At 50.1% G+C, this 19,625-nt stretch overlaps 1 protein-coding gene across 2 annotated transcripts; it reads left to right on the top strand.

Annotated features, from left to right (window-relative positions):
* Positions 1-995: 995 nt before the first annotated feature.
* Positions 996-17,142, top strand: Popdc2 (popeye domain containing 2). 2 transcript variants are annotated; one of them, XM_052157924.1, is made up of 4 exons: positions 996-2,251; positions 7,794-7,902; positions 12,866-13,274; positions 16,699-17,142. In XM_052157924.1, the coding sequence occupies exons 1-4, from the start codon at positions 1,761-1,763 to the stop codon at positions 16,782-16,784; spliced, it is 1,095 nt and encodes a 364-aa protein (XP_052013884.1). In that variant the 5' UTR covers positions 996-1,760; the 3' UTR covers positions 16,785-17,142. The 2 variants fall into 2 exon arrangements, with proteins under 2 accessions (XP_052013884.1, XP_052013882.1); XM_052157922.1 differs by having other exon boundaries at positions 12,866-13,415; positions 16,699-16,793.
* The last annotated feature ends 2,483 nt before the right edge of the window (positions 17,143-19,625 follow it).

The following is a 19,625-nucleotide window of genomic DNA, read 5'->3' as shown; positions in this document are numbered from 1 at the left end:
ATGTCTTCCTTTAGCATGGCAAGAAGAACTTTCTGACTTCGGTAGTGACTACAATTCCCCATGGGAGATTCTGCTCTCCCTCCCACCTCACGCCTCAGCTCTGCCCTCCCTCCCCATGCTGTGCCCTTCCTCCTGGGTCACCCTGTTCTTTAAACTTAATTTGGTCATTTGTTGCAGGCACCGAGCTGCCACTGCTGTCTGTAGCCTCTCCCTTATAAAGTGACATTCGGGTCACAGTGTACACTGGGTGTTGAGATGGGAGCTTCACAGCACATTTAACTTCTGACTTCTCCTCAGTGTTATTCAGTCTCCGTGGAGTTAGGATTTGGATAGTTCTAGGAGGCGGAGCACTCACTTAAATCCCCGGGACAGTGAGGCGAAGGTGCTCCTGACCCCAGCAGCTGGGATGGAGACTCAGCGGGTGCTCCAGAAGCCACCAAGTGGGCTGTCTTGGCTTACATGTTTGCACAGTCCACACTCACTCCTTGCCAATCCAAAGTTGAGCCCCCCCCCCCCCAGGTTCATTTAGATGTTCCTTGGAAGTCATCAGACATCTTAGGACTGTGGAGTTTTCATTTGACAGTCTCAGGATCAAATCCCGGCTTTGCTGCCTACTCCGTGTTGGACATGTTACCTCTCGGAGGCTCCATTTTCCTCAGCTCTAGAACACTGGTGACTGAGGAATGTAAATATGTGCACCGTTCAGTGAAGGTCAAGTGCCAAAGGAGTAGTTATTTCCTAGGCTGTTGTTCTGACGTGAGGCTATTGGCGTAGAGATGGGGTGTGACTTAGGTCCTGTGTGTTACCGTTGACTATTGCTTTGTGCAGATGTTTGCAGAGGAGGGTCAGCTTAGAGCTGAAGGGGCTGCTTTACACTGCTGCTTTTGTTGAATGAATGTCAAACAGTGATGTTTGCTGAGTGTCTACAACCCTTCACCGGGCTTTCCGGTTCTCCCTGCCACTACCGTTTCTGTTAATAGACCCAGGCATTCCCACTCCTACCTCCCGCAAATCCCCCAGTCCTCCCGGCAGGACATCTGCGCTGCTTCCTCCCTACTCTATGGACTTAATTCCCGGCTTGCTTTTCCTTTGACCCTCCCTGCCTTCCCCTGTTGACTCTGGGTCTTATCTTGTCCTCCGGAGGTATGCTAGGTGCTGTGCCAGCCTGCCCGTTCGCCTGGCCTGTTTTCTTTCACTGCCAGCACCTCTTGGATTCCAATTCCAAACATGGTATCCCTCTGGGGTCACCCTTTCTTCTGGTGCCAGGAGGTCATGCATTCCAAATGGAGCACAAGTGTGTGCCTCTCCTCCGGCTGCCTCTCCGCTCCTCCTCCTGCCTGGGAACGACAGACAGCAGGATGTGACTGCTTCGTCCCGGCGTTGCTGAAGTTTGTGGTGTCGAGTTCCTGCGTCCTCTCAGGGCAATGTATGCTTTTTGCTAAGAACTAAACATGAGGACTATGCTAAGAAAGCCGGAGCCAAAGAGGTTTCCCAGAGCACTGCGAGGGGAAGAGGAGCTTCGCTGAGAGAGAAAGGAAAAGGAAAAGAAAAATCCCAAACAACAAATTCAGGTTTTCAAGCTCCCATGGAAGTGTACTATGCCCTGGCGTTCTTTCTCAGAGCCACCTGCCAGCATCCCTGCCAGCAAAGGTAGCGTTGGTGGTGAGAAGTCACCTGGGAGTACAGACTGATTTTTTTTCCACCCAGTTTCCTTTGTGGAGACCTTATCGGAGCCTGCAAAGGCCCCGACAGCCCCAAAGATGAGTGCCAACGGCAGCACGGTGGCTCAGCTCCTGTGGCATCGGCCCGTGTGCAGTAGCTGGAGACAGGATGTGGAAGGAGCTGTCTATCACCTGGCCAACTGCTTCCTGCTAATGGGCTTTATGGCGGGCAGTGGAGTCTACGGCTGCTTCTATCTTTTCGGCATCCTGGGCCCGGGCTTCCTCTGCTGTGTGCTGTGGGGCTGGTTTGATGCTTGCGGGCTAGACGTCGTCCTTTGGAACGCCCTCCTGTCCGTGGCGTGCCTACTTCAGCTGGCACAGCTGGTCTATCAAGTCCGGGTGAATACCCTGCCGCAGGAGTTCACCCTCCTCTACAGGACACTGTGCCTGCCCCTGCAGGTGCCCATGCAGGTCTACAAGGAAATCGTCCACTGCTGCCACGAGCAGGTCTTGACACTGGCCACGGAGCAGACCTACGCCGTAGAGGGGGAGACAGCCATCAACCGCCTGTCCCTGCTGCTCTCTGGCCGGTAAGTTGTCCCTGTTGTCCGTGCCTGGAATTCCCCTCCGCCCACGCTTCCTGTTCCCTAGTGTCCCCTTCCATTTCGTGTCGCCTTTCATCCAGGGGCGGATGTGGAAAATCAAGCTAACAAACCCAGATAGAATTTGTCCTCGGAGTGAGGTTGCTTCCTCTTTCTCGACACTTTCCAAGGGGAAGCTAAATCATGAGGCAACTTCTACGCTATCGAGGGTGACTGTGTTTACTTGCCACCGGAAGGGCTGGGGAGGCCAGACCCAAAGTGGATACGCACACACCTCACGATACGTGATGCCTAAAGTGCAGCAACCTCTGTGAGCATTAGAAAAGTGACCATTGATCAATAAGATCAATGTGTTCCTTCCATATGCATTTGACACTTGCAAAGCACCCACTATGTGCAGGAAAAACAAACGAACAAACAAACACAAAAACCAGGAGGTTTCCAGTGAATCCTGTTCCCTGCCAGGGCCTAGTAGTTGAGATATTCTGTACAGGCGCTGGAGTGTAGCCTGTGACTGACAGCTGCAGAGAGGAGCTAGCCCCGCCTGTGTCCCCAGGCCCATTGTTCTCCTGAGAGTCTCTACTGTAATCTGAGGGCTCATGGTGGCAGAAGAGCGGTGAAGCCCACGGATGAAGCCCACGGATGTCTCACTGGGGATTCTGGGACGTGTACCTCAGAGGAAGAGGGAGAGATTGGACATGGGCTGGCTTCAGGGTCAGATAGTGTCCATCCAGTTAGCCTCCATGGCAACAGTGGCCGGTGATGTTCAACAAGAAGCCACCACAGGGCTCTGGGTGTCACACTTTGTAAGCATCTGTGCATTCTTGAAAATGTTGCCCCGTAGCACCTGACCATAGACAATCCATTCCATCGCCTTGCTGGAGATCAAGCACAGCACGTGGCGGAAAACGATGATAATCAGAACATTCTGGTTACAGGGAAGGACGGGAAAGGGAAAGATAAGGTGGAGGAGAAAGAAGGGGAAAGGGAGGGAAGAGTGAAAGGAGGGAGAGAAAGGGGGAAGGAAAAGATGAGGGGAAGGAAGGAGAGTTGGCGGTGGGAAGGACAAACTAATAAGATGGTCAATGACACAATGGCTGTTCCTAGGTGTTCACTGCTTAGTTCCATGCTTAAAAGAAACAATGACTGTGTGGAGCCTGCTCAGTCATGGGACGCTGTTTGCTCATCATGGCTCCTCTGCTGAGGCTGCCAGAGACTGGCCTCTCCTGTGCAGCGTTCATTCAACAGAAACATACTGTTATCATATGGCTCTGTTGTCTTGGGACAAATTTACTGAGAGCTTGTATAAGACCCGAGTCCCAGCCTGGCGGTGGTAGCATACACCTGTAATTCCAGCACTTGGGAGGCAGAGGCAGGCAGATTTCTGAGTTCGAGGCCAGCCTGGTCTACAGAGTGAGTTCCAGGACAGCCAGAGCTATACAGAGAAACCCTGTCTCGAAAAAAAACAAAAACAAAACAAAACAAAACAAACAAACAAAAAAGACCATGTTCCCAAAAAGGGAAAAACAAGGCTTGTCTGTCTACACAGCTTTTCCTAGGACCCTAAGCATCAACAGTTAGAAATCAGGCCATTTCAGGTTCCCCCTTGACTTTTAAGGTCTGGGTAGGGCTGTGTGCTGTTCTTTTGGGCTTGTTGCCTTTTGGTGCCATCCTGTCAGCTTTGCTGAGTGGACAAGAGGGAGACGGGCTTCCCGTCTCTGACTGGGTTTGGTTTTCAGAGAGAATCGCCGGGTTGGTGTAATACTGAACACCTCTAGGTACAGAAGAGACTCCTTTTGTGCTGGGAAGTGGAGGCTCCTGCACAGCCCACCCCGGCCTATGGGGAGTGTCCCCTGGAGCCCTTTGCTCAAACCCCAGAAGCCTTTCTGTTTGGTTTTGACAAGGGCAGCCAACCCTTGCAGTAATCAGAGAACAGAGTGACTTCCTCAAAGCCTGTCACCCTGCTGAGGTATGCTCACTCTTTTGGTTTCATAGAGGATGCAATGCACTGGATCCCACACGCACAACCGTCCAGAACGGGCAACTGTCTAAGCTATGACGGCACAAGGGAATGACCTGCTGCTCGTGCGATCGAGGAGGACACCGAAGATAAAGGATGCAGCATGCCGGCTAAAAACCACTTTGGTGTGCCCAGTGGCCTGCTTAGACATTAGAGAGACAGGGTCACGTGTTGGCAGTGTGCTTTGGGAACCTACTTCCTGTCTGAGGAGATGAGGAGGAGAAATGACACAGGTCGCTGGCTTCCTTCTCTCCTGGTGCCTTCTTTCCTTAGAGATGCTTTTTCCTTCATGTGCATGTGCAACATCTAAGGATTCATGCATGCGTGCACACTCAAACACGCACACACATACATACATACACACACACACACACACACACACACACACACAAAGACAGACACACAGAAACATACACACACACACACACACACACACACACACACACACACCTTTTCTCTTTGTTCGTCTTCCCTCTCCTCTCCCTTCCCCTGCTATCTCTGGGTGTTTTTTTAAGAGTATTAAGATCCGGTGTTAGATGTGACAAACATTGTCTTGAACTCATGGGGGTAGGGAAATAGTAAATGTAACAGGAGCACCTAACTTACAGATCTTTGTTTTCTGAGAGGTCAGACACACTACTGCAAGGAGTCATGCCAGCCCTGAGAGAACTGGTCTAGCTAAAGACAGCATGTGTAAAGGCCCTGAGGTAGGAGATTGTGGCCCTTTATTTCCTCCTGCATCTTCCAGGCAGTCTGTGTATATCTCCTGGTCTCATAGTGTCTTTCTGCCATCAGAGGCTGGCTCTGTTCCTCCCATGGCTTGAGAACTTTCTTCTCTAGGGGATCATATAATAGGTAGTTATTTAATGACTAGGAATAGTCTTCAGTGCTGTGTACGCTCACACATCTATCTGGGCATTCATTTAGGGGAGACTCAAGGGTACTCATATCCCATGGCCAGAGCCTAGCAGCAAAGGTTGTAAGAAGGCGTAGTCTTTTGCTGTGCGGCCACACAGCCAGTTAAAACTCCAGCAGCCTGGAGGAAGAGGAGCTGCAGGTAAGAGAGAGCGGGTTCTCTCACCAAACTCCCGGGATCCCTGGCCGTCTCTACCCTTACCTGCTCAGCATAGCCTGCTTACCCTTGAGAACTCAGACGGAATGTCATCCTGTCCCCTGCAGAGGACCAGGCTCCTCCGTCCTGCTCTTCTGTGAGCCCACTCAACCCTGGTACTCAGCACACTGATTTGCTGCCAGTTCTTCCCGCGCTCTAGTCTTCCACTGAGCTGTGAACCTCTCAAAGGCCGCCAGGGTCAGATTGTACCCACCTCTGCAGCCCTCGGTCGTCCGGAACACGGGAGCTTCTGTGAAGAGAAGCTGCAGAAGCAGTGGAGCACGAGCTCCCTCGGGGCGTGTGTGCCACAAAGGTGTGCTTGCTCATTTCCTTCTTTGGCCGATATAACTTGCTTTAGAAGAGATGGCTGTGAAAACTGGAGCTTTCTGGGAAATGGAGGAAAAAGGCTAAGGCTGGTCTTGATCTATGTCTAGCTGTTACCCTACATCCAGAGACCATACACTTTATGCAGGCGTACAGCTGGTGTGCCAGGTACGGTACCAGACCCTCACAGAGTGCAGGCCCCTTCTCTGCAGGGGCAAAGCACCAGGGTGGGTGCTGCTCATAAGGCTAGAGATCCAGCAAACTACATTAGTGAGGTTGCTTACCCTGGGATGTACAAAGGTCAGAGCAGTTGCTTAACAGGTTGGTAGTGTAGAATAATCATAGTCATAACAATTTTTATATTAATTAGAATTCCTGATCACAGCTACAGAAATCTACTCGATCTAGCTGATGTGAGGTGGGGTCCTTTAGGAAAAGAAAAGGATTTCTTTTCAAACTTAAAGAAAGGCATGCACCTCGGCCTCAGGCTGGAGAAAGATAAGATCGTGTCTATTGGCTGTTCTGTATGATTTAGACTCTCCTGTGACCAGTTGGGGCAGCACATCCTTTTGTAAAGTCGGGGTTCCATTATCTGAGAGACACAGTTTTAGCTCTTGAACACAGGAGTGTGTTAGTTTAACCAGTGTGTGACAGTTGCCTCTGCCCAAGGCACAAGTCACAAGTCACAGTGACTTAACTCCAGTTCTAAAGTCTCGACGAAGTTAGAAAGGCATCGGGCCAGGTGCGCGTGCCAGGACCATCAGCGAATGAGGAGTTTAGGATCTTGTGTCCTTGTACATGATGAAGGTAGAGAAGGGGTGATGCTGGAAGCATCCACCACCACCTACCCAGCATGGCATCATGGTGAGAGAACGTGGACTCTGTTTTGTGGCCTGGTACCCATGTGGCCTTAAGCTCACCATGCACTTTTCCTGACCATCTGTTTTCGAGGCAGTAAGACTCAGAAAGAAAAACCAGTCTACCCTACATCACCGCGATGGCTCAATGGGCAGGCACTGTGAAGCATCCGTTTGCCTTCCTCGCCGGCTCTTTCTCTGGCAAACATGAGCTGTCCTGAGCACTGCTCCTCCTGCGGGCCGCGTGGAAGGGGAAAGGCAGAGCAGCGCCTCCCATGGCAACAGAGACATTCTACATCCGTGCTGTGCAATATGACAGCCCAGGCCACAGGCGCTTGGGGCGTGGTCAGTGTGACTGAGGGACTGGATCGATTGTTATTAAATTAATATTTAATTTTAGTGAATGTAAATCTCAATTGAAATAGCCACACGTAGTTAGCGCACGACAGAGCCCCAGCACAGTGGTTTGCATCCTGGAGACGTAGTGGAATTATTAGGGAGATTTTAAAATTAAAAATGTCCATAACTCACCTGCAGAGGTGTTTTTTAATTGCTTTGAGATAAAACTCATGACTAAGTTTTCAGGAGGTTTGGTTTCCTTCCTTCCTTCTTTCCTTCCTTCCTTTCTTCCTTTTTTTCCTTCCTTCCTTCTTTTCCTTCCTTCTTCTCTTCCTTCCTTCCTTCCTTTTTTCCTTCCTTCCTTTTTTTCCTCTTTTTATCCCTTCCTTTTCTCCTCCTTCTTTGGGGTGTGTATTGGCTGCGTGGGGTGTTGAGGGATGGTAGCGGTGATGTGGGGGTCTCACTCTAGTCCTTTCTGCTTTGGCACTTATTATATAGGCCAGGTTGGCTTCACACTTATGGCAATCCTCCTGCCACAGCCTCGCACCTGTTGAATGGTCACCCATGAGCTCATACACACATGATCTGTTACCCTAGACTCATGTATACTTAAACCACGCTGCTAGGCCCCCAAGTGTTCCTATACCCTGTCCCCTCCCCGGGACTCTTGTTCTGCACTGTGGAATAGAAAACCATGCACAGGACAAGGACCATGCAAACTTCGTCTCCATGTGTATGTAATTGGGCCATACCTGCTCTGGCCGCGCGGTAGCTGAGTATTTCTTCGAGAGGGTTTCAGCTGCTCAGCAGTAGGTGGGCGGCTTCGGCAGAGAGCAGTCATTGCCCTTGTCCATTCAGTCTCCACTCTCCTTTTGTCAGGGTCCGAGTGAGCCAGGACGGGCAGTTTCTGCACTACATCTTTCCATACCAGTTCATGGACTCTCCTGAATGGGAATCACTGCATCCTTCTGAAGAGGGGACCTTCCAGGTAATAAGGAGCCCCGTGGTAGCACAGTCACCTGTCACTGGAAGCCCACAGCACTGCTACCTCTCCCTTCCCCTCTCTGCCATCTGCCCTTAGACCACCACCAAATGCGATGCTAAGAGTGGGCGGGATCATGGCCTCTGCCTGGGCTCCCGGGTCTCAGGGACAGGGAAGGGTGGTTCTGGTCCCTGACAGGCAGTCATGTCCCTCGTGGGCCTACAACTCCTCCAAAAGACTAATACCCACAGGATAAAAAAAACAAAACAAAACAAAAAAACCACCTTACCCTACTTAGGGTAACTGAAACTCTTAGCAGCTCCGGCCCTCCTGGAACATGCTGCTCATAACTTGACCCTTCTGTTGCCCTGTACCTGAAATGCATTCTAAACAAACCATCGTGCTCCCCAGAACTCTTCCACGAGGGTTACCCAGGTTCACCTTCTGGCCGCTATGCCCTCAGCTTCCGGCAGCCACCTGTCTGTCTGTCTGAGCACTTCCTTTTGTTTACCTTGGCTGTGTCCATACTGCTCCTGTTCTAATGGTGTGGCGGACTGCCGTCTCTCTGCCTCTGTGTCTGTCTCTATCTCCACACTCCTAAAGACAGTCCCAAGAACAGTTTTTTGCTGAGCTGGTTGCCCATGAGCAGTTGGTGTCTCAGAAGACTCTGTGGGTCACTCACAGCCCTGAGCTGTGGCAGAGTCATCTGACCACTCAGCCCCTGCTGTCCCCTCTGCAGTCCTTGACACTTTGCTGATAGCTAGCATGTACTGCATTTTTACTGCCTCGCTGGATCATACGATGTACTAGGTTGGATATAACGGTTCCTGTGTTTGACAGATAGGGCAGCCAAGGCCCCAGAGCATCACATACTCAGAGAATAGAAGAACCTAGCAAGAGCCTGGCCCATCAGAAGAACGGCCCACTCAACCCTCTCAGGACTCTGCCAGACAGCTTGCTGTCCTGGGTCTGGGTATCTTCTGTGACATCTTCCAGAGTCCTCTAGCCAGCATATGAACTAACTCCGGAACAGACACATGCCAGGCAATGCCACTGCCTGGGCCTGCTTCCGTCCTAATCCTAGCTCTGTGGTGATACCGTCAGGGAAGCAGTCACGCTGTCACTGCCAGAGCCGCTGACCAGCTCCAATCACAGAACCTTTGTCCCTTCTCCACCCTCTCTGCCTTGCCCAGAGGCATTCTTTGGGAACTCCCTCAGGCCAGAGAATGACCGAAGAGCCCTGGGTGACTAGAACTGGCCAGAGCAGGCTGTGGCTTTGACAGGGAGGAGCAGGTGGGCTATGCTGTTACCCCAGATGGCCTCTCTGCCTGGTATGTAAGTGTACTCGTGTTCTGCCTTTTATATCTTGACTGTTTGCCTCATTTAGAAGCAGTGAGATCCACACCCTTGCTGTTGGCTGTGTAAAGTTCCATTTCCTCTTTGCAGTCATCAAATGGTGTTGCTATAGTTCATCTTGACCTTTGGGAGAACAATCCTGGTTCCTGCCTAAATCGTAACTCACAGCACATTCCACAAGGATCTCAGCATCCCACCACACCCGGCTGGCACCCACTACACCAGCCCCGCTGGCTGCGGGGCCCTGTGACGCCCTCTTATTCGTCAAGAGCAGGGCACAGGAGCATCCTCCACCGAGTTGATTGTTAGCCTCCGATCTGCAACCTGTTTCACCTGACCCATGCTCTATTGAGATATGCTCTCACAAGGAGAGAGCTTGGCACTGTATCAGAACTCTACTAGAGACACTCCTGTATGCATGTGGGAACCAATGCAAAAGTAGGTTTCTGGGGGTTAGGTTCAGTAGGTCAGTGTTTGCTGTGTAAACATGCAAAGCTGAGTTAAGATTCCCCAGCACCCACAAAAAAGCAGGGCATGGTAATGTGTTCTTGTAACCCCAGCACTAAAAAGGAGAATAAATAGAAAGGTAGATAATCATAAAAGTAAGGCAAAAAACAACCCGGTATTTCATTCTTTACAAACAACGGAAGCGGTAGCAGCCTACCCGGGGGAACGCCCGTGTGTGTCACTGTGTCTGGCCTTCCGGACACGGACTGCATCTGGGTCAGGTCTTCCTTAGGTCCATCTGCTCTCTGCCTGACCCTGGTTTCTTGTCTGGAATTTGCCGATAAGGACATTTAGGGCACAGGCTATGACAGAGTGTGAAAGCCACTTGCTCAGTCGCTGGGGATGGACAGACTGTGAGTGTTTTCTTCAGAATTCTCTCTGGAGGCGACATGCCCAGACATGATGGTAACGGATGTCCCACAGCTGGTACAGGGGCAAACCTGAAGCCAGCCAGCACCCAGCTTCTGGCCCAGATGACTAATTTAGGGCCCTGTTAATGACTAGACAATGTACAAAGCTGTGGACGGTAGGGCTGGAGGAGGGGCACAGCGGGCGTGGAGGACCAGGAGAGGGTGTGATGGGAGGTAAAGCAGGCAAGGTGAGAGGGTGGTAAGGTGTGTCTTTTTTACAAGATGTATTTTTAAACCAGGTGGTGGTGGCACACGCCTTTAATCTCAGCACTCGGGAGGCAGAAGCTAGTGGATTTCTATGAGTTTGAGGCCAGCCTGGTCTATAGAGTGAGTTCCAGCCAGGACACCCAAGGGCTACACAGAGAAACCCTGTCTTGAAAAAAAGCAAAAAGATTTATATTTAAGTGTGTGTGTGTGTGGGGGGGGGGTGTATGTGCACATGAGTAGAGATACCTGCAGAAGCCACGGGTGGTGGATCCTTTGGAGCTGAGGTTGCTATAGGCAGTTGTGAGCTGCCTGGTGTGGATGTGAGAATCAATCTTAGGTCCTCTGCAAGAACAGCAAGTGCTCTTAGCCCCCTCAGCCAACTTTCTAGCTCTGAGAGGCAAGAGTTTAAGGGGTGTATATAGTCCCTAACAGAAAATGCTTTGAACCATATTTCATAGTTAGTAAAAAAAAAAAAAAAAAAAAAAAGCAATACAATGCCTGGGACATACTCAAAGCTCAGTAAAGGTTAGCCTGGAAGGCCTCGATGGTTGTCTTCACCACTCACCAACAGACACAATGTAGCCCTGTCAGCCAAAGGGATGTATCAGCCAGATCATTCAAAGTTGTCTGAGTTTATTCTCTGTTCTATACTATCCTAGGAACGATTTCATCTTAATTTTAGCTTTGTTACTTAACTTTGGTCTTGAGACAGGGTCTTACCCTGTAGCTCAGGTTATCCTAGAATCACTGTGTAGCCCAATCTGGCTTCCAGGTCTGGTCCACTCCTGAGTGATTATAAGGACGGCATGGGCCACCATGCCCAGTTCATCATTTCAACATGGATTATGGAGTCCTACTGTGTGCCAAGTACATGCCTTTTTGTCCTGCTGGCATAATCTAGTTTGCATCCTGGACATGGTGAATACACAGACCTTCCTCCGTCCTTAAATAACTAAGGAGGGGACCTTTTCCATTGCTCCTGAGTTTCTTTTGTTTTCTTTCTTTTTCTTTCTTTCTTTCTTTCTTTCTTTCTTTCTTTCTTTCTTTCTTTCTTTCTTTCTTTCTTTCCTTTTCTTTTCTTTCTTCCTTCCTCCCTTCCTTCCTTTCTTTCTTTTTTCTTTTGAAGATTTATGTATTTTATGCATGTGGGCACACTGACACTCTCTTCAGACATCAGAAGAGGGCATCAGATCCCATTACAGATGGTTCTGTGCCACCATGTGGTTTCTGGGAATTGAACTCAAGACCTCTGGAAGAGCAATCAGTGCTCTTAACTGCTGAGCCATCTCTCTAGTGGGCTCCTGCGTTTCTTTTCCTGTGCCTTTATATTCCTGCTCAGGCCATGAAATCTGTACTTTGTAACCAAGTGCAGATTCTGGGACCTGAACCCCAATGCTCTGTCCATGCTTAATCTGTGGCTGTTTCTTTCAATAAACTTTTTTCCCCAGCCCTTTTAGTGACTGTGCCCCAGTGTGTGGTTCTACACACACACACACACACACACACACACACACACACACACAGAGGAAACTCAACCCCGGGCCTTACACACATGCTCTACCACTAAGTTATCTCCTTCCCTCACCTTGATTTTCTCCTCCAAGGTGTGTGCGCCCCATGTCAGGAGCTGGGGTCAGTCTCTCCCTCACTCAGCTGCCCGTCACCTTCTGGAGCCTCATTGCATACCCATCTGTTGTGACCTTCGCGGTTCCAGAAAGACCACACCAGGCCAAACAGTTCCACCTGAGGTTTATTGAGAGAGGAAAGGGCAAGGTGGTGGCAGAAAGAGAAAGGGAGGGAGGGAGGGAGGGAGGGAGAGAGAGAGAGAGAGAGAGAGAGAGAGAGAGAGAGATCAGAGGGATAAAGGTGGGAGGTGAGCCAAGTGGATTCTGGGAATATGATAACTGTTGCCTTGGCAACAGGTGTGCCGGTCTTGCCTAATGTGATGCCATGGGTTTCAGAGGTCCTGATACCAACACCATCTCCTCTGTTCTGCAGTTCCACTGTCAAATGACTGGCAAAGATTCTGAGCAGAATGGGGGGGCGGGGAGGCTTCCTATTGTAGCAGAGTGTGGTGAAGCCGGCCTTGAACTTGTCATCCTCCCTTCAGTAACTGGGATTAGTCACCAAGCCTGGTTCTTAGTTCTTTGTCCTTAAAAGGAGCAGCCTTCCGCTTGACCTCTCTTCAGTGCCCTAGGACGCCCCCCTCCCCTCCCCCCTCGACGTTCTACTCAGAATCTTTCACAGCCATTGCTGTTACCAACGGTGGAACATCAGAACGGAAGAAATGGGACTTTGAGGTTCCAGGAGGTGAGGGGCAGCAGAGCAAGGGACTGACCTCAGCTGACACGGGGACATGCACCTCACAGTGCACACAAGACCCTGACCCTGGACCTCGTCCCAGCTAGGCCGTAGAGAGCTACCATGTCAAAATAGCTGCCAGTTTCTCTGCACTTTAAACCTTTCCCTCTCTGCTCCTAACCCCTCAGGTGACGCTCACCGCTGAGACCGAATGTAGCTACATTTCCTGGCCCCGGAAAAACCTTCACCTTCTTCTGAACAGAGAGCGATATATCTCCCGTCTCTTCTCAGCCCTGCTGGGCTATGACATCTCCGAGAAGCTCTACACCCTCAATGACAAGCTGTTTGCCAAGTTTGGGTTACGCTTCGACATCCGCCTTCCCAGCCTCTACCATGTTCTGAGTCCCTCAGCCTCCGACGGGGAACCAGAGTCTGAGAAAGATGATGAAGAAGCCCTTGAGGCAGCTGTGTCCCCTGCTCAGGCCAGGCCCGTCTGCATCGGGCCAACACCCCCTTGTTCCCCGCCCCCAGCTACCACCAACTTCCCTGTGCCTCTGCCCCGGGCCAGGATGCCCAGGTCTGACAGCGGCCCCCTGGGTGAGGACTCCACCAGTCTGGCGCTGGAGGATTTTGAGGAGGTTTCGGGATCAGAGTCATTTATGGATTATAGGAGCGATGGGGAGTACATGAGGTGAGGGCAGAACTAACATGGGCACAGTCGCCAGCTCAGGATCCTATGTAAGTATGCCAGGCGAATAGACCTTGTACCTGACACTGCCTTGGAATCCCTCAGAGGACTCACTGCTCATAACCCAACCCCGCCTCTGCTCACAGCAAATGCATGCGTAGTGTGAAGGATTTTCTAAGCCTACTGATTGTGTTTACATTGTGGAGAATGGGCTGATTGACATTTAGAGCAGACCAATGGGCTCTCATCTTTTGAGGGTAGGCGTGACTAGATTTTGCTACTGGCTGACTGCTGCTGGGGCTAAGGAGATTTTGGCACGTGGTATGTATTTTAAGGGAAGCGAATGCGGGCATGGTTCTACTGATTGTCTCGCTGGCACGCAGAGAGTTCTGGGAAGCCGCTGTTACTGAGTCTTCGCTAGGAAGGACTGTTAAAATCAAAGTGTCTGGTGATAGCAGGCAAAACGTCTGGGAAGCGAATGGCCCTGTCTTGCTTTCCTCCCGCCCAGTGGCAGACGGGGCTGGTTGCTCTGGTGAGGCCCAGACAGTGCTTTGATGAGAACATTCCTAAGACAGATGTAGGACAGCCTGGATTTTCCCAGCAGCCCACACGTGTGGGCAGTGGCCTGGTCTTAGACCCAGGTGGCTTCCCCTTGGGAACAGGACTTCCCTCGTAGGAGTGTGTACCAGGAAGGCTGTGTTTTGGTAGTTCTGAGAAGTTGCTTGCATGGTCTCCTGATTGATCTCTCTGAATTTTGACATTTTCATCTGGACTCTACCCAACCGTGGTGGAGGCGTGGCTTTTCCTGAGGAAAAGCCCCACCGTCCACAACCTGGAAGGCGTTTTAAGGGACAGGGGTGCACAAACGAACCTGGCACTCTCAGAGAAGCACCCCCAGATGGGAATAACTAGTCTTGTGCAGAAGGCCTCCTCGGTGCGTATTTTCAAACAAGCTGAATTGCTGGTGAGAGAGGCGGAGATGAAGGCCCTGAAGACCGACATTGGCTTTAGAGATATGGACGTTATCATTTCCTGTGGAGTAATTCCAAGGCTCTGGAGCCCAAGATAACTCAGTGTACCTTCCTGTTCCCTTGTCCTCTTTCTGCCTCTCCACACGCCCTTCCCTGCTGACCGGTGTGAACTGTGGGAGCCTCGTGCTGTCCAGCCTGCTTCCCCACCTCTTCACAGAGCGCTGACTTCTGCTCTTCTTTCTGGTTCTTTCCATTCCTGACTCCTACTTGTCCCTGTTGTCTTGGTTTGTGGCTCTAAGCACCCCTCTCGCCCACACTTTACCCTCTCCATCCCTACTTGACCCCTGACTTCTGCTGCTCTGTCACGTGGATGTTTGGCGATCCGGTTGCTTTCTTTCCCCTTTGCCCAGTCGGTCTCTGGCTCTGCTCTCTCTTCTCTTCCCTAAGCAAGCTTGTGTCTTCGTTTTGCTAATTCTGAATCCTAACGCCTCTGAGAAGTTAGGTGAGGATAAAGAAAATCATTCAAATAAAGACCTAAGAAGCCCCAGCTTTAGGGATGTGTCCCAAACATCAGGGGACAGGCACCATTGAAGGACACTGGAACTTTTGTGGCTGGTTCCCAGTAAAGCAAATCTGGACAGCATATACGCCGTGTCAGCGTTAGAAATCACCTTCTGAGGCACCTCTGAGGCATCCTTTTCTGGGAGCCTAACTCACTGCGCAAAATCGCAGGATGGCTTGGGGTCTCTACACAAGCTCGTCACAGCTGAAATCCTAACTTCTAGCCCTGACATCATTTTCCCCTATAAGGATGATTCCAAATTATCACGGGATCCTTCCCAGAACCACTGCTTGCCTGCAGATCTTCCTTTCTGTGTCCCTGTGTTATTTACATGGCAGAGAGGAAGGAAAGAGCAGGTGGGTTTTACTTTCAAACCACAGGGTGTTCAGAATGAGCACATAGTCGTACATGTCATAAATTACACAGTTTCTGTGAGATTGCCTGCTGCTTCTCCTTCTCCCCCTGTGGAAAAGGGCTGGCGGGGATAGCACGTCCATCAACCCAGTAACACATGGGACCCGGTGGAAGTGCTTCGGTTTCCAGCTCGGCAGCTGGCAGAGCCCTGGGAGGAAGCTGCGAGACCACGTCTAGCCCTGAGCGTCAGAACTGACTAGTCACCGAACGTCATACTGTCCCTGTCTATGCGCGCTGCCAGAGACAGAGGCATCATATCTCATTCAGACTCGTCCCTCACAATGAAAACCGATTGTTGCAGATTGCTGGGTTTTGCTTTTGTTTTTGTTTTCTTGTCCAGCTGATGACTGTCAGTGCGAGCAGCCGCTGAGAGGACTCCTGGGCAGGCGGTCTGCTCTTAGGCACAGGCGCAGGGCTCTGGGCTCTCAGCAGGGGCTGCTCTCCTGGCGGAGGCCCCCTGTGTGGGTGAGGCCCAGGGCAGCAGTCTTCTCTGCACAGGTCCTTCTTCCAGCTCTACTCTGCCAGCTTCATCTTCCAACCCGTTTCTTTGTAGACATGAAAGTCGGCATCTTCCAAAGCCTACCAAATCTCAGCGCAGGGGTTGGGTTGTTTCTCTTCATCATCCACGTTTTAGTCAGGGTTTCTAGAGCTGTGATGAAACGCCGTGGCTAAAGGAACTTGAAAAGAAAAGGCTTTATTTGGCTTACCCTTCCACATTGCTGTTCACCATCAAGGAAGTCAGGACAGGAACTCAAACAGGGCAGGAAGGAACCTGGAGGCAGGAGCTGACGCAGAGGTCATGGAGGGCTGCTGCTTCCTGGCTGCTGCTTCCTGGCTGCTGCTTCCTGGCTGCCGCTTCCTGGCTGCTGCTTCCTGGCTGCTGCTTCCTGGCTGCTGCTTCCTGGTGGTTTGTTCAGCCTGCTTTCTTATAGAACCCAGGACCACCAGCCCAGGGACAGCCCCAGCTACACTGGGCTCGTCCTCCCGCATTGATCACTCTTTAAGAAAATGCCCTGCAGGCTGGTCCACAGCGGGATCTTCTGGAGGCATTTTCTCTACTGAGGTGCCTCCTCTCAGAAGACTTCAGCCTGGTCAACCTGACATAGAACTAGGCAGCACAGTCCATGAGATTAAGCAGGAAGTAGAGAGCTTTCTTTTGAGCTCGCAGGAAGAGACTCCATCTCTCAACTACAGACCAAGAAAATGGGCCTGGGTAACTTCAGAGGTGACCCCTCCCTGTTCCAGCATGAAAGAATCGAAAGGCACAACTGCTCGTGGCTAGGCACTGGGGTGCAGTCAAAACTGGGGTCTGCAGAGAAAATAGAGACCCCACAAGGATCCCTCTGGAGCCAAGCGCTGACACCCTTCTTTTGCTTCTCTCCACAGCTTCTAGAAGTCCTCTCCTGATCCCTTCTCCAGTTATGTCCAGTGCACGGGCCCCGTTGGCTCCAACCCACACGCCGGAGCTCTAAGGATCGCAGAGCTGTTGTCTCTGTGGCCACGTGGTGCTCCTCCACGGTCCCTGGATGACCGCTTGTACTCACTCACACCCTCCTCTTAGCCCTCCAGAAAGATCTGGAGTATGGGATGGACATGACGTGGAAAACTCACCTTCATGGGTTTCCTCACGGGAGGAGGAGGGCCCAGAGGCGCCAGGCCCGACTCCACCTTTTATGGGATGGGTTGCAGGACAGTGCCAGGTTTACAGCCTCTGTGAGCCTGCTCTGTGAGGCTATGAGCTCACATCACAGGGTTGTTGTGAGGACTGGGCAAAGCACCTATGACCGGACATGGTGTCCAGCAAGCACGCAATAAAGCACGTCATGCCTCTCCCAGTGTTGTTGCTTTAAATTGTCTGAAAGGATCCAATGTCTTTTACCTGTGGTTATTTTATTCCCAGAGTTAATTTAAAACAATTTCCCAAACTTTCAACTGAAATAGAAAAATTTTAAATCCCAATCGTTCCCTTCAACTTTTAATTTTAAAACACAAGTAACTGTGTCCTGTTTATGACTCTAACATTACATTTTAGTTCTTAAAAGGATTTTTATAAATTTATCCAATGAGTTTTCCTTCCTCAAATATTTAAAAAATGGCTTACAAGTTGAATATATCCTTCTCTCTCTCTCTCTCTCTCTCTCTCTCTCTCTCTCTCTCTCTCTCGTTATTTATTTTTTGATTGAGACAATATGTTCCTACTCTATCTACCTAAGGCTGGCCTTGAACTTGCAATCCTCCTGCCTCCCCTTCCTGAATGCTAGGATCACGGGCGTATGCCACATACCTTGCTGAATATATTTTGCTTTGTTTTTCCTCCAAAACTTCAATGTATGTTCTGGCTCCCTAATGCTGTGTGTTCCCACCACTAATATAGTGGCTTCAAATAGTTGCTCAGTACTGGTTTTGCTCATGAGGTGGGGACTGGCTGGGGGAGCTAGCCGGTACTCCCTCAGCTCCACGATTGATCGCTCTTTCTCACAGTGCAGTGTGGCTTTCTGCACAGGCTTGGAGCAGGGGTCATCTCAGAGACCTCTTCCCTCAGCCTGTCTGGGGTGAGATTGAGAAAACTCCCAACAGCTGAGGACTAACCAAAGGGGAGGCTTGCTCCGTCTCCAGGGGTTGGCTCTGCTGCCATGTGGCTCTCTAGTGTGTGACTACACCACCATGTCCCCGTGCATTGTAACACGGATAAGCACCTGGGTTGTTTTCAGGGTTCCTGTGGACATCCTTGGGCACACGTCTGGTATGCACAGATGTGCATTTCTTGAGTATATACCTAGGAGTGGTATGATCAAGGCATTGGGCACTGGGTGCAAGCACGTTCAACTACATTGGATTCTGCCAAACAGCTTTCTTGAGTGGTTGTACCAATTTGCATTCCTTTTGAGTAGTCAGGATTGTTTTTTCTAACCTTTGCCTTTTGGGTGTGCACAGCAGCTTTTTGTTGCGGTTACGCGTTTCATTTTCCTGATGAATACTACGGTTGAATACTTTTTCTTTTCTGCTTTTTTCTTTATCGATTGCAACCCTCCTATTGCTGCCCCTCCTCGCCGTTGGGGTTCAGTGCTGGGGCACCTAGCTGGTTCTATCCACCACTACTGAACAGGTGCCTAACAGCTGCTCTTAACCACTAAGCCTCTCCCTCTCCACCCCCACCCCCACCCCATCTGGGTGTTTTCTATTGTGAAGAGGCTGGTCTGGTTTCTTAAGCTATTTCTCTATTTGCTTGTTTCTTTTTTTCTTACTGTTTTGTAGAGATCCTTTAAAAAACCAGGTTAAAAACATTCAACTGAAAAGGACAAATTTTAAATCCCAATCGTTCCCTTCAACTTTTAATTTTACACATTTTCCTGAACACACACTCTTTTACCTCTAAATGGTAGCTTTTGGTGAATAGTCACTTGACTTCACCATAGGATTGGTTTCCCCCTTTCCTAGGTTAGTGCTTTTGGTGTCCTGTTTGAGAATCTTCTGCTCCCCTGAAGATGACCACCCCCCCCCAATCTCATCCTTCTAGATGTTTAATTCATGTTCATGATGAAGGCAGTGACAGCCTGGATTTGGTTTTGGAGCATGGTGTGAAGCCAGGGCCCAGGCTCCTGGGCGTTCACTACTGAAATGGTTATTTTAACCATTACCCTAGCATCCGTCACCACCTTTGTTGTAAGTCAGATGCCCCTGTATCCATAGCTGTTTCTGGAGCTGGGCTACTGCTCTGTTTGTTTCTTGTAGTGGCCCTGTGTTCCATGCAGACTCCCTCTGTTCTGTTTCCATCCATTAGTAACACCACCTTACAGTAGCCGCTATAGCGTTACAGTAAACTTTGGTATCTGGTAATCAATCTAACTGTTCCTTGGGCTACAATGAGTATTTTCTTTTTCACCTCCACACAAGCCTTACCGCCGGCATGTCCATTTTGAAGTGTGCGCAGAACAAGGGTGGAAGAGTGTTATCTTTACAACACTGATTTTATTCAGTTTCTGAACATGGCTTAGCAGTTCCGGCATGCTGTCTCCTTTATTTTGTCACAATCACATCTTTTTTTGTTTTCCAAGTAGATGTCCTTGCATATATTTGTAGTTATTTGATGAATTCAATATGTTTATAAATACTATCATTAAATACTTCTTACTTTCTAATTGTCCATTACTGCTTATGTAATAGAAATAACTTTTGAAACTTTAACCTCCACCCAGTAATTATGATACATACATGTGTTAATTCTCATCATATACATTCTGTAGGATTTGCCAAGGATAAAATTACATTGTCAATGAGTATGGACAGTTTTTATTTCTTCGCTTCTGACCCAT

The sequence above is a fragment of the Apodemus sylvaticus genome, chromosome 15, assembly GCF_947179515.1.
Source record: "Apodemus sylvaticus chromosome 15, mApoSyl1.1, whole genome shotgun sequence".
NCBI lineage: Eukaryota > Metazoa > Chordata > Mammalia > Rodentia > Muridae > Apodemus > Apodemus sylvaticus.
The sequence above is the reverse complement of the archived record's forward strand: the minus strand, read 5'-3'. Positions and strand labels throughout refer to the sequence as shown.